At 39.0% G+C, this 13,482-nt stretch overlaps 1 protein-coding gene across 11 annotated transcripts in view; it reads left to right on the forward strand.

The window, feature by feature from the left end:
• The window catches only part of CFAP92 (cilia and flagella associated protein 92 (putative)), a 65,851-nt gene that overhangs the window by 50,314 nt on the left and 2,055 nt on the right, over nt 1–13,482 (forward strand). For 2 of the 11 annotated variants that reach the window (XR_007379351.1, XM_048957713.1), the window contains exons 8-17: nt 355–539; nt 1,766–2,652; nt 3,700–3,894; nt 5,026–5,317; nt 7,137–7,304; nt 8,021–8,233; nt 9,403–9,541; nt 10,566–10,747; nt 12,024–12,211; nt 13,124–13,233. Coding sequence is in view for 10 of the 11 variants with exons in the window: in XM_048957713.1 (XP_048813670.1) it covers nt 355–539; nt 1,766–2,652; nt 3,700–3,894; nt 5,026–5,317; nt 7,137–7,304; nt 8,021–8,233; nt 9,403–9,541; nt 10,566–10,747; nt 12,024–12,211; nt 13,124–13,233 (2,559 nt within the window). In the remaining variant the exon portion in view is untranslated. The other 9 variants (XM_048957716.1, XM_048957711.1, XM_048957714.1 and 6 more) reach the window with 8 other exon arrangements.

Below are 13,482 nucleotides of genomic sequence, written 5' to 3' on the forward strand. Positions count from 1 at the left end.
GTACATACTGCAAAATTTAGCATTCAGAAACATTTAAATATGCTTCTGTACCTTTAACAGAGACTTTAGTTGTGATGAAAAGCCTCTAAAGTGTTTTAATATTTATGTGAACGGTATATTTGCATCTTCAAAGTGACAGAAAACTTCAGTACGCTTTTAGCTCTTAGCCCAAATGAGATTTCTGGCATTGTTCTAGATACTATTTTCTTCCCCACTGCAAAAGGTAAATAATATATGAAGCAATTATTATTCATTCTATTTCAGTACAAATTCAGTGGAGGTTTTAAATTTAATCAAATACTGATGCCTTGATGAGATAACTTCTGTAATAATATTTCATCTTGTTTTTAAAAGGAGAAAACTCAGTGATCAGTCGACTGGAAGAAAACAGTCCTATTCTTTCAGATGCTTATGTGTCTTTCACTGTAGAAACACCTCTTCTGTCTGAAAGACAAAGGCATGAATTGAATCCACTGGTTATAAAGATTTATTCAGCTACCAGCCTCCCAAACACACCTATACCAATAGAAGAGCTACAGGTAATGCATCCCACTCCTGCTTTCTGAAGGAATTCTCTTTGTTACAATGAAGTAATGTTGCTTACAATATGGGCATGGTTTTAAAGAGAAGTTTTCTTGTCGCTATTTGGCTAGCATTTCCTGAGAGAGGTGTCTCCAGAGTAGTGCCTCTGTATTGTAGGCACTGACAACAAAACTGCAGTCCTTGCATTTTCCAAGGGCAATAATTGACATGTAATCAGCATATTTTTATTTTTGAGCAGTGGAACTTATTTAGTTCACTCACTGCTGTATTGTTTGAAACCATTTGCTGACAAGTCAGTACCTGATTGGCTCATTCAGAACAGCTTCTGTGTTGAAAGTAGTACTGAACTTGTAAAGCATTCACTTTTTTTTTAATCTTTAAAAAAAGTGAAAATTATAGTTCTAGATTGTTTTGTTGTTGTTTTTATAAAAATAGTTCAATATTAATGTCAGGAACTGTGTATCTTTGAGTTTCACGTTGCAGGCCTGTTGTGGCAGACTAGGCAAATTGATATACCAGTTATGAAAAGTAACAGGGAAAATATTACACTGCATAGTTTCCAATGCAGTCTTCAGAGTGATCACAGAAGTTTTTATTTTGTTTCCTTTGCTAAATGTGGTGAAATCATGCATTGTTGAGAGCCAGGAATTGTCAGGATAGTCCTTGACAGCCAGCTTCCTCTTTGTGCTGGTTGCCTTAATGCTGATGAACACTTGCACAGAAGAATCACAAGTATTGCAGAATGGATCTTGCTATTTAGCCCCAAATGTCTAGCTCAGTAGCTAAGTAGCTCCACTAACTAATGGAGCTGATACTGTCCATTCCCTATGGATAATTGTTGAACTTTATAACTACCTATAGGCCTTGAATCCTATAGGTACACAAAGGTAAAAATATATATATATCAAGGAGTCTTTGCAGTCCCCTGCATGCTTCTTTAATAATCTAGAAAGAAAAGGTGTGATTATTTTTTAAAATATGTATGGAAAATCAGGAAATTTGTGGACAGACAAATGAAGGGGACAGTAACTTCCTGAAACACAGGATCCAGGCATGTAGAATGGCCTCCTTGTTGCCTTGAAAGACATAGTTTGTACCATAAAGTACATCCCCATTTTGCCTTCTACATTAAAGGCCAATTATTCTGTAATACGAAAAATAAGAGGGAAGAAATTAACACTTCAATTATCTGTTTCTCTCTCTCTCTCTTTTTGTTTAATAGAGATTGTGTGTTCCTACCTATTGCAAATACAAATTTCACAATTTTCCAGCTCATCAGACTCATGGACGAATCCATGGAACTCATGTCTACTTTAAGGATGTTAATGTATTTTTAACAGGAACAATGAAACCTGGGGAGTTAGAAAGGTATCTTAGAGGTCCACCTTTGGAGATTGAAGTTCATGATCGGGATAGAAGGATTGAAGACAACAAAAAAAAGCCATATTTATTTGGGGAGGCTCAAGCTGATGAAAATCTGGGAGACGTGAGGCCCCTCGCTTGCAAATCCACAATATGTAATTCTTCTACAGAGAATGAAATGTGGCATCCACATGGGGTAGCTAAAGTAAGTCTAACTGATCTATTGTTGGGTAAAAAGTACATGACTATTAGTGCGCCCATTCGTAGCTGTTCAACTCCAAATACATCTGCTTTCGATAAAGAGGATAAAAGTAAGAAGATAAGGAAGAAGCATCCACAGATTCTGTTACCTATGGGACATTATCTACAATCAGACTCACTTTTGAAAGTGAGAGTGGAAATAGCAGTGCCATTGAGAATGCATGCAGAAGGTGATGATGCTCAAGTGGCAGATTGCCCATACAGTTGTATAATCTACATTTTTGACTACAGTAATTCATCTTTATTATGTGATTTGGTGGAAGAGATTACAGAAATCAATGCTAAAGCCTTTCAGCTGGACTGTTATCCTCCACATGTAATCAGAATGGCTCTTGATACATTAAAACTGAAAAGCACACTAGAGAAGGCTTCTGAGTTAGATATTGTTACTGGCTTTCACCTACTGGATGGAGCTTCTCATCTCTTTGTCTTGGAGGGATTAAAAGACAAAGCCATCAGGAGACTCTGGGATAGGCACTTTGAAAGGTAAGAGTGACATTTTTAATTAATTATTTCCATTGGCAGCTGAAAGTTGTAGTTTCTCAAAGTGAATTCTGCTACTTTATGTAAGTGGGAGAGAGGGCAAAGAGAATGATTGATTGGAAAAAAGCTTTTAAAACTCTTAAAATGAGACTATACTACTTCACATCTTGAGGATACATCAGCACAGTAAAGGCAGTATAGTTTAAAGAAACTGAAATGATGTGCAGAAAACATACCTGACTTCCAAAGCACAGGTTGTCTTAGCTTACTTGACATCACATACACTGATGTGTAGCCCCGTGCTATTTCTGTTGGCCAAATATCTGTCCTAATTTTCAGTGGGCCATACAAATGTGCTCCCAGTTGAATTTGGCCATGGGACACCCTGGCATGTGATCTGTCATGTGAGTCATTGTTTGCTAATACCCAGTGGGATCTAAAAGCTGTGAGGAAGCTGGAGCCCAACCTGTATTTTTCCTTCATACTTAGGAGGGAAGTATGACAAATGCAAAACTAAAGTTTCCCTCAAATTTCATGTTTAAAAAAATAATCTTTCTTTTTTTCACTGCTATAATGTTATTGAAGCTTTTTTTTTGTGCAAGTTGCTTCATTGTGCTTGCTGAAATTATTTGTTACATGAGAAGTCATCTCTTGTTAGAGGTAACCCATAGCTTCGATTGAAGCTTTGTTTTACTGCTGCAGTATGAATTTTTGTATATTAGCAGAAATATTTAGAGAGAGCTCTTGAGTAGGGCCATTAAGCACACAGATGAAACTGAGGTGAGCTGCTTTTGAGATGACTGCAATGTGGTTTAAAAACAAAATCTGTTCAACTCATTCATGACATAAAGGTTTTGATGTTTTCTTTCTTTGTCCATAATCACTTTTTCAGAACAGTTCATATGAAGTGAAGGCTGTGGAATAAGACATTCCATTTAAAGGACAAAAGGCAGTTGGTTTAATGAGAGATAGTAATTGTATGGCAGAACTGAGGAAACCTGAGATCTGGGCTGATGGCTCTAACCTTGTCGTTGGCACGCTCTGTTACAGAGCTTACAGACGTGAAGATGGACAACTGGAAATACTGTATGATTCACAGCTGTCTTTCAGTCAGCGCCTGTATACAGACCTGGAAGCAATCTTTTATCATTTCCACCTCTGTAAGCCCCTCTTCAGTATAGCAAAACAGCCTCTGCTTTATGTCAGAGGAGCAGTTCCTTGGGCATGTTTCCAAGCCTTGTCCAGGTATGACTCTTCTAAATTTGTAGTCAAGAAATAAAGAATTGTTATGATGGAAGAGTGAATATTTGATATCAAAAGTAATATTCCTTCATCTTTTCCACGATGAAAGCAATCTGTGGGCGTGATGAGTGGTTCAGGTTTCAGATGACTTACAGGCAAGCATGTTTTACTAACTACTGATGTAATGGTAACTGGATATTGGTGAGCTCACTTCTGTGGGCAGAAATTCATAAATTTTTATTTTAAAGAAGAGAACTGTATCAGTAGGGTAGTATGTTGGAACATGCCTGAATGTAATACAAATAGAAGAAAGAGAATTCGGGTGTCAGAAGCATCAGCTAGGAAGGATTTATTTCTCTGCTCTGTTCTCTTGGAGAGATGATTTAGAAGTGAGTAAAGGAGAAGGACTTGTTAGAATCAGAAAGTCACTTGAACTAAGTGGGAAATTTCATTAACGGTTTTCCTGAGGTAACTGTAAGAAGGAAAGGTTCTTTATGAGTTGGGGAGACACTGTTTCCTTTCCATAGCTTTTTCTTTAAAGTTCTTTTATGTGATTTATTGCTGAGTCTGTCAGTTAGCTCACTTTGTCTGCGTGCAGCAGCTGTTAGTCTTAAAGCATCTTGACAACTTCTGAGGGGGATCAAAAAAGAAGTGGATAAAGCTGCATGTGCATAAATTATCAATATAACTTATAAAACCATGAAAAATATTCTGTGCATGTCTTTATTTGTCACAAGTAGCTCATAGGATAAAAGTTGATCAAGACAAGTAAAATAAAAGTGAAGCAGAGGTGATTTTAGTGAAATTTGGCAAAAATATGAGTCATGCACTGGAACCAACGTGCATGAAGGAAGTTTCCTTTATTGGCCCACCAGCCAGGGAATAGGAATTCATTAGCTAGTAACTGATCTTATATCTAATTCTAATGCCAATGACATTCCTAGGCTATTCCTAATAGTTGTAATGAACTGCTATCCTTCTGTATCACTGCCAAATACCCACACATCTGAGCTGACCTGAACTTGTTAATAAATAGATAAAGTTGTGTAGTTCTTTCCCCAGTAATTTTAGTGGTGATGCTCTGATTGCCATAAAGTTTTTGTAAACTAATGAACTGTTGATATCTGCTTGTAGGCTCAGTTACCTCTGTCACAGTAAGAGGTTGAGGGATGTTATTCAGGGGGAGCTGCTGCCCTCGGCAGAAATGATCACAGCATTGAGTCGAGAGTATGGAGCTCCATTAACTGATGAGGATCTCTTCACTCAGAAGCCTCCTTTAGTCTCATTTTCCTCTGACTATGCGCCACCAGATGTTAGCAGAGAGAAAAAGACAGGATATTCTTCATTAGATGACTACAATGAAAAATACGTGCAGTGGAAGAAGGAAGTAGCAGACAAAAAGTCTTTTGAGAGAAACCATATTAGGGTGAGTTGTTATGTGAAAGAGGCAAGCCTAATAGCTGTGTCACTTCATATCTTGATTAACACCCCCTTCTTCTGAAACCTTAGAAAAGTTTTTAAGCCTAATGTGTTTGTAAGTGTTGTACAAACATTACTAAAGTGTAGGGTGGTTTTATTTTGCAGAGGCAACTGTTTCTTAAGGGGGGAAAAAGCAAATTTGCTTGCAAGCAAATAGAGGAGGTGCTGTATGAGTGGAAAGAAAACTGATGGATTATTTAAAGGATTTGCCAATTTCTTCTTGGGGTTGGTTCCTATTTTTGTTCTTCTTCATAGCACCCCCACATCAACCAGTTACACAGTGCTTTGTGGGGCCAGGCCAACAAAGCCCATGTAAAATTTGTGCTGCTTTCTCTTGCCCTGCAAAGTACTTGTTTAGACAGCCAGATTGGTTAGCCAAATCAAATCAGCAGTTGAAAGCAGATCTTTTAAGTAAAAAACAAAACAAAAACAAAAAAACAAAAACCTGGAATAATTTTATTACTCTTCTGGTTTGATCCAGGCTGCCATCTGCCCCTTCTGTTGTCTCGGGGCAAACATTAGAATTGAAAACCTTTCTGTTCAGGTAGACATTCGAGCAGGGATACCACACGTGTTTCTGGGGAGTCTGAAGTGTTTTTTGAGTACATTTCTTAGCTGAGGACTCTCACCATCCCATGGTTTGTGAAGGCTAGTTTGGACTGGTTTTAACACAAGGAAGTTGTCCTTGATGTTAGAAGCTGCGTTCCTGTGTAGGGTTTCTGCCTTGGAATTATTGAACAACGTTGAATTTCTAAGTATTTCCAATTGTAGTTTGCTGCTAGAGAGGTGTTTGATGAGGCTAGAAGAGAAAACAATCTTAAGTAACATCATACTAACTTAACATATTAAGTTCCTGGTAGTTGTTTGTAACAACATAAGAGGATGCAAGCAGCAGCAGTCTTTGGTCTAAACTTTCTGTATAGATTAAGTGTGGGGTCATTTTTTTGTTTGTTTGAAGTTTGCAGTTTTCTGAGTATACATGCTTCAAACAGCTCTTATTTTATAAATGCTTTGAATCAAGAGGACAATAGAGGGACTGAAGTCCCTTGTAGATTAAAAAAAGAAAAATAATTATTTTTAAATAACAGGTTTGATTAAAATAAATGTATCTTTTGAGTTGAAAAACTTGAGTGTGTTAGGGAGTTTTAAACATTAAAAGGAAGTGATATCCAAAATGCAGTGTTGCTCTTTTGCTGCAGTTACCTGTTGTGGCAGTCTGAATTCAAAGCCTTAATTTCCATAAGCAAAGTTCAATAGTGTTGGCAAGTAAAGTAAAAGATGTGAAGGTTAAACTACACTGTGTCAGCAGAGAAATTTGAGGAGTCATAATTAATATTGTTGCTCATGTATGTAACTGCAATTGCTGGGGTTTTAATGGAATGATGCAAATGAAAAAACTAATCTTATTTCATTTGATGAAGACCAGCATCAGCTCTCCAGAACACTGATTTGTCTATAAGCAGAAGCCATTCTCTGCTGAGTCCCTGCCTCCAGTGCACTGCCTCTGTCTCAGTGTGTCATTTTCTGGGACAAAATGAGGGGCTAAGCTGTACAAAAAATACAGTCCTCTTGTGGAGAGTCTTATTAATGAAGAACTGTTGTGCTCTTTGGATGTAAATACTTCTTTCTACTTGAGCATCTTCTGAAAGCTTTTTAATGTTTACAGTATCAGTATAATGTTTACAGTATACAGTTTACAGTTTGAAATATTTTTGTAGCACTCTAGATTTCCAATTCAGATGGAATTCATGCAGAATCTCTCCTAGCAGGCTAACATTGATGCTGTGTGCCAGCTTAAAGGAAAGATAAAGAAGCTGAAGTTTGAAGCTTTCAGAATTTCTCCTGCTGATGGCAAATCTGTTTACAGTTATAGCTCTCAGAGCTTGAATTCTGCAGAACTTGCAAAGGAGCATCTTCGCCAGGAAATGGCAAAGGTAAGCTGAGGCACAAAAATGGAAGACCTTGGATTGCTGTGCGTAGGGCTAACAAAGAGAAGAAATTAATTAAATAGGCCCACAGGATGACTTCCATATTAGTACGTTAGTTACATATTAGTACATAGGATTGGAAGGGAATCCTTGGTGTGTAAAATTCTTATTGTTGTGCATTGTAGCCAAGTTGTCTCTTCATGATTTGGGCTCTGAGTTTGACGGTGGACTTTGGTATCCTAGAGGTCACAATTCTGAGTTCCACACATCTGTAAGCAGTGAAATTTGAGGGATTGCAATGCTGATGTGGTATAAAGTGATCTGAAGAAGGCATTTGTGAGCATACTTGAAGAATCTCATTTATCTGCTGTTCTCAGAATTGCTGGCTTCAATCTAAATAACAAATGTTTTCCTATCCACTGGAGGAGATGAGCTCTGTGAAAAGTGTTGACAAGATACCCATGAACACAATATAACCTAAAGTTACCTTTTTATAATCAAAAGTAAATAATATTAAAGATTTGTCTTCCATCCTTGGATCATAATGTGAAATTCAAAAGCAGTTTTTTGATTGCTTAATGACAGTTCTTTTCTCTATATAATTCTTATCTACGATTACTTCAAACCTTAAGAAATGTTCCTGCTTCTGTACTTTTGATTGTTTTCCTCTCCCAGCAAAGGGAACTTCACATTACCATTTACTGATTTATTTATTTTTGTAGGAGCCAAAAACAAGGTTCACTTACTGTCACGAGTATCTTTCAGCCATGTTTGACCCAGTTGATGTGGTTACTGCCTGTAAGGAGTCCTTTGCAAAATCCAGGAGTATGTGGCTGTCGCCAGATGGATTTGTATTTCCTGGGTTTAAGAGCAGCATTGAAAGCAATCTGCACCCTCAGATGCCTGATGAGGCACGTGTGGAGGAGTTACAAGAGGTAACAGAGTACTTAAATGAGCCAAGGGAACAGAAGCATTTTAGGAGACTTAAAAGAGGATGACTGCTTTAGCATGTGGAATTCTGTCTTGTGGAGTACAGCCCAGGCAAGCTATCTGGGGATACATCTGAATTTGCAATCGGTGTATATCAGAGCCCAGCTCTCCCAGGCTGTGCTTTGTTTGGATGTGCAAACTGTGCTCTTGATGCATACAGAAAACTTGTTGGCCAGTATTACCAGTGGAGTGCATCATGTTTTGTTTTACATGTAAAAGTGAGGGTATAGAATAAAAACAAAAACAATAAAACCACTAATGTTGCATTGCATGGTGGATGGATTTCAGGCTGTTCTTCGTGAGCTGCCAAGTTAATTGTAGCCTTCCTTTATCTATCCAAATTCCCTCACTAGTTATTTTCCCTCCATCTTTTATTTGTGCCTTGTAGTTCCAGTTTTATTAGAAGCTTTCTAATCAGTTTCTCTATGGGTTTCTTGCTGCTCTGTGTCCTCCCGTTCTTCTGTTTATTCTTTACTTCTTGTTTTCTGCCTTTTTACTGGCTGTCAGCTGGACTAGCTTACTCTTCCCCATTTTGAATAGTCTTCAGCATTGTCACCTAAGCACATGTGGTCTGCTATTAGGTCCACTATTAGATGATTTGTATGTTTTTAGAATTGGCAAGCTAAGGAAATAAAGGGAACAGAACAAATTATTGGTTTTTTTGTGTGCAGGATTAATAAGTTTTGCAAAATTTACTGAACGCAGTCACAGCATAGAGTGGAACAGGCTGAGTGCTCGGGGGGTTACCTTGCAAAAACTCTCTTTCAAGCATGTGTTCATGAACGTGTTCAGTTCATTTGCAGATTTTATTTAATTTTTTTCCTCTACAAATTAAAGTAGTTTCTCAGAAAGGTTAGAGTATAACTGAAGTAGTGCAAACAAGGTGCTTTCTTCTAGTCCATCATGTTGGAGAATGAACTTCTCTAGAAGGGAGAGAAGATTAACTACTCAAGAGTAACAGAAGCAAGTTAGTGCAGTATCATTTCTGTTGCCTTTTGTTGAAGGCAGTGGAGAGGAAGGCAGCTAAGCAGTACGTGATAAAGAACTGGGCAAGCTGAAAAAGGAGCAGCAAAAGGAACAGCAGGTTTCTTAAAGGGGTTCAAATTTATTTTAGAAATGGCAGGAGAATGCTCTGTATGCTAACATGGAGCCGGTGCTGCCACGGGGCAGATGGAGCTGGGACAAACGGCATGTTGACTTCGAGCTCTACAAGAAGCCACCTGAACCCCCCCTGACAACAGCCTCACTGTCAGGTAAGGTGGTGTTAATTAGCTACTAACAAAGCTTTTAACTTGATGCTCTGATATACAGGTCCTGAAGCTTGCTCAGTTCTGCCATCAAGGGAAGGGAATGTAAATGTAAAGAGGCTTATCAAGGACATTAATGGACAGCAAAACTGTTCACACTTGAGCATATGAAGCATTAGAGGATGTAAGAAAGACCTTGACCATACTCCAGTCTTACCCCTCCACTTCCTTAACTTCTTAGCTTTAGTTTCTTTGCCTGCAGTATGACAGGAAGCTATAGAGCCTTCTTGGTATACTCTTCTGTAAAGCTAGTCCTGGTGGCTGCCTGTTCTTTCTTCATATGGGTCGGTAATGATCAATCAGCTGTTGTTGCTACTGAGGTCAGACAAAGAGCTATATCACAGTCTGCAAGTAATACCAGCAGCTGAATTCAGAGGGGCCCCAAAATGAGCTGGTTAAATGCCTGTGTTGTTGTTACAGCAGCCCATAATGCATGCCCCGGTGAGCTGGTCAGTGTCCACGTTCTCCCACTAACAGTGAAAGAAAAGGCTGCATTTAATTATGATACAGTAACTTGACAAGTTTGCTGTGTGTTTCTCTTTGCTCAGAACCCAGTGAGACTCAGTGGCATGTTCAATGGTAAAAAAATAATAGATGTCTCATGGTTACTGAAATTGTTTGTCTTTTACAACTTTTCTGCTCCCACGTTACCCTGTAAATTGTAACACACGTGAGTAGTGCAGTTCTTCTCCATTGCTTCATACAGAAAAATGCTTCTGGAAGTAGACTGGATTAACTAATTCGTTCACAGAATCTGCAGGACTACGGATTGTCTTTGCTGTGAGGCACCAGCCATTATTCTAGCACCAATATGATTTGTTCTTTGATTCCTTATGAAAAATGATGTTCACTGCAATAGCAGGCTTTTAAGCACCCCTTTTCTAAGTCAAAAATCTATCTTTCCCATCTACAAACATCCTGTTTGTGTCTTTTTTTTCCTCTCTCTTCAATGTATTTTGACTGTGTGAAGCTGCTACTCATTTTGTGCAAAATGCATTTGATGATACCAAGCTGAAAGTTCACCGGTGCTCCGCAGCAGCTGAGTTACGCACACGTGGGCCAGGAGCCAGTTCTCAGCTACAGAAGCTGCAAGGGCTTCTGAAAGATGAGCCTCAGAAATTCTCACTCAAGAAGCCAGGACTAGTTCTGCAGGTAAAGGATAACTGCTATCCCTGGGTGCTGATCTTGGCACCTACCTTTGGACAGCAACACCAGCCATGTACTTTATGGCAGGCAGATAATGACAGCTAATGGAGCAGAACACTTTCTGAAGTAAAAATATGTGTTAGGTTGATGCTTAAACTTACAAAGGTCTTTTTTTTAAAGAAAAAAGGCACAAAATTATTCTTAATACTACTTTGCTTTGGTGGTCAGAGACAATGGAGTATGGGGGAGGATTTCAGTTAAGTTGCCTGTTGCAAGGGATGAGAAAGGAAGAATGATTTTTGGCCAGCTGGCTTCCCAGCTTTAAAAGGGATTGTACTGTTCCCTAATGAAATCTGGGGGTCGAGGGACTTGTATTGGCTGCATGCCGAGTGTGTAACCTTGTGTTCGGTTGCTGTAGTGCTCTATAGGCTTTCTGAGCATTGCCTGTCAGCCTGTTGGTGCAAAAATTGGATGCAGGCACGTCAGTTTTGGAAGACAAAAGGATCTGTGCTCATTAATATGAAAAGCCGCATGGGTGGCCTGCATCTAACTGTCCTTTGGTTGGCTGAAGCACAGTCAGTGCTTGCGTGTGAATGGCCCTAGCACAGCTTGCTTTTAAAGCTGATTTAGATCAAAGGGAATGAAATGAAATCTGTTGGCTACAAATGCTCTAGAAAAACAAATACAGGAATTATGAAAATGCTAGTAATAAAAGCTGAGCTGCAGCTTGGGAGTCTACACCCTTTCCCCACCCTCTCCGTCCGCCCTTTCAAAGATAATATTCTAAACACCAGTTCTTGCTTTAAATGGATGTACAGCAGCAAAATGCCTATCCTTAGTTTAATGTCAGACTTTGAAATGAATGCTACTTTGTGCTCTGCCTTCTGTTTTGATTTAGCTCCTCAAACTATTAAACTTACCCACCTTGGACTGTACTTGTTTTCTGTACTTTTAATACACAGGTTTGGTTTTTTGTTTTTTTTTTTTTGCTAGATTCGATGCAGCTAATAGTATTAATTTATTATATAACTTGTAGCTTGTGCTTTGTGATGTTCTTGACTGTCACACTTCACTTCACTTGGGCTACAATGGTCTGTTAAAAATATTTCAAGGCTTCCTGCTGAAGCCCGTAGGAAGATATTTCTGTCACAAAATTTTTGCCTCATTTCTGAGTTTGCAGTACCTACCAGTAGTCTACTTTGTGAAAAACAAGCGTGGAGGTAGAGGGCAAGAAGAAAGAGGAGAGAAGCTTCCCAGAACAAAGCGTGTTTTCTTGTCCTAGCCTATCCCAGCCCTGTCAGTGTTACAGAACAGCTCAGATGTCCTGCCAAGAAAGAAGAGTGTTTGTAGTGGCTTTGTACCAGGCCTTCAACACTGCCACAGCCTGAAGTGGAACGAGAACATTATTGTTCCCTGTCACAACAGAGAGCATAAGAAGTTTGAAAACAAAAGGCGCAGATTTCAAGTAAGGTAACCTAATGGCTGGAAATGGCTCCCAGAAGCGGTTCTGTGGTATTTGTCAGGAGTTACAGGCTGTAATAATGAATTATGAGGTTGATTGGTTTTTTTGAGTGTCTCTAAATGAAATCAGTTATGTAGGGGACAGGTTGTGGTGTTCCTGGAAGGCTGACTTTACAATCCTTAACCATGAAATTAAGGAACTGGGATTGCCATTGGTAATCATTTGCCCTGTGTCACTGTGTGTTACCTACAGTCACAGATTTGGGTTCTCCACAGTACCCTCAGAGGCACTGGCACTTCAGCTGTGTTCCATCTTATGTTGTCTGTTACTGCAGAACAGTTTTACCTTTACAGTTTTAATTAGACTCCTAGAAATCTGAAGAAATTTCATGATGTTCAAACTTTGTAAATGACCTCATGAGACAGCACATCTAGCATTTGCAAGAAACTTCTTTTAGTTGTTCATCCATCTCACCTACAATATGGAATGTGAAGTGGCTTAATAGATGCACTACTATTTATTGTGGAGAACAATATTTGTTCTTAATTTCACAATCAAACACTCAGATATTCATCTTTCATTTCCTTGTTCCGTCCATGCAGAACTGTACTCTTCCAGAATGCCATACTTGTCCTAAGTCATGCCTAACGAGGTCAGGTTTCAGCCTTTTCAATTTGTGGAATGATTTATTAGCTGTTATGTCTAACCTGATATTCTAGTCGGTTGAGCAGTCGACTTAAAAGCTGAGTAACAAGAATGAAGTCATGTGGTCGCAGTAATTGATATGTGTAGCAAGCTCATTTAACAGGTTCAGTAGCAATTAGTAAGCCTCTTAATATAATGGTGTTGCAATTATTCTTTCAAAAACTTGTGGATCAAAGAGATGCGGCCTGATCTTAGAGTACTTCTTTTTGTTCCAGTTTACTTGGCTCTAAACAATCAGTTTACAAGAGTGACCAAGCAGCAAGCAGAAGCACTACTACCTGTACACAACGGGAAGACCCTCTCCAGAATGATATTCTGGATGCAGGTAACTCAGTGAGCACAGAGAATGTGTCACAGGACAGAAGTGATGTGCTGAGCTGATGGGTAACTAGATTATATTTGGGATTCCCAGGAGCGTGAATGTGTACCTTATCTGAATAATGTTCATGAAAATTCTGTTGTCCGTGACATCACCATCCTGGACAAGGCAATGACAATTGTGGTTGGCCCTGCTGGCCACAGTGCTTTGAACAAAATCAGCTCCTGAGGTCCTTTCCAAACTAAAGGGTCCTCA

The sequence above is a fragment of the Lagopus muta genome, chromosome 11 (assembly GCF_023343835.1).
Source record: "Lagopus muta isolate bLagMut1 chromosome 11, bLagMut1 primary, whole genome shotgun sequence".
NCBI lineage: Eukaryota > Metazoa > Chordata > Aves > Galliformes > Phasianidae > Lagopus > Lagopus muta.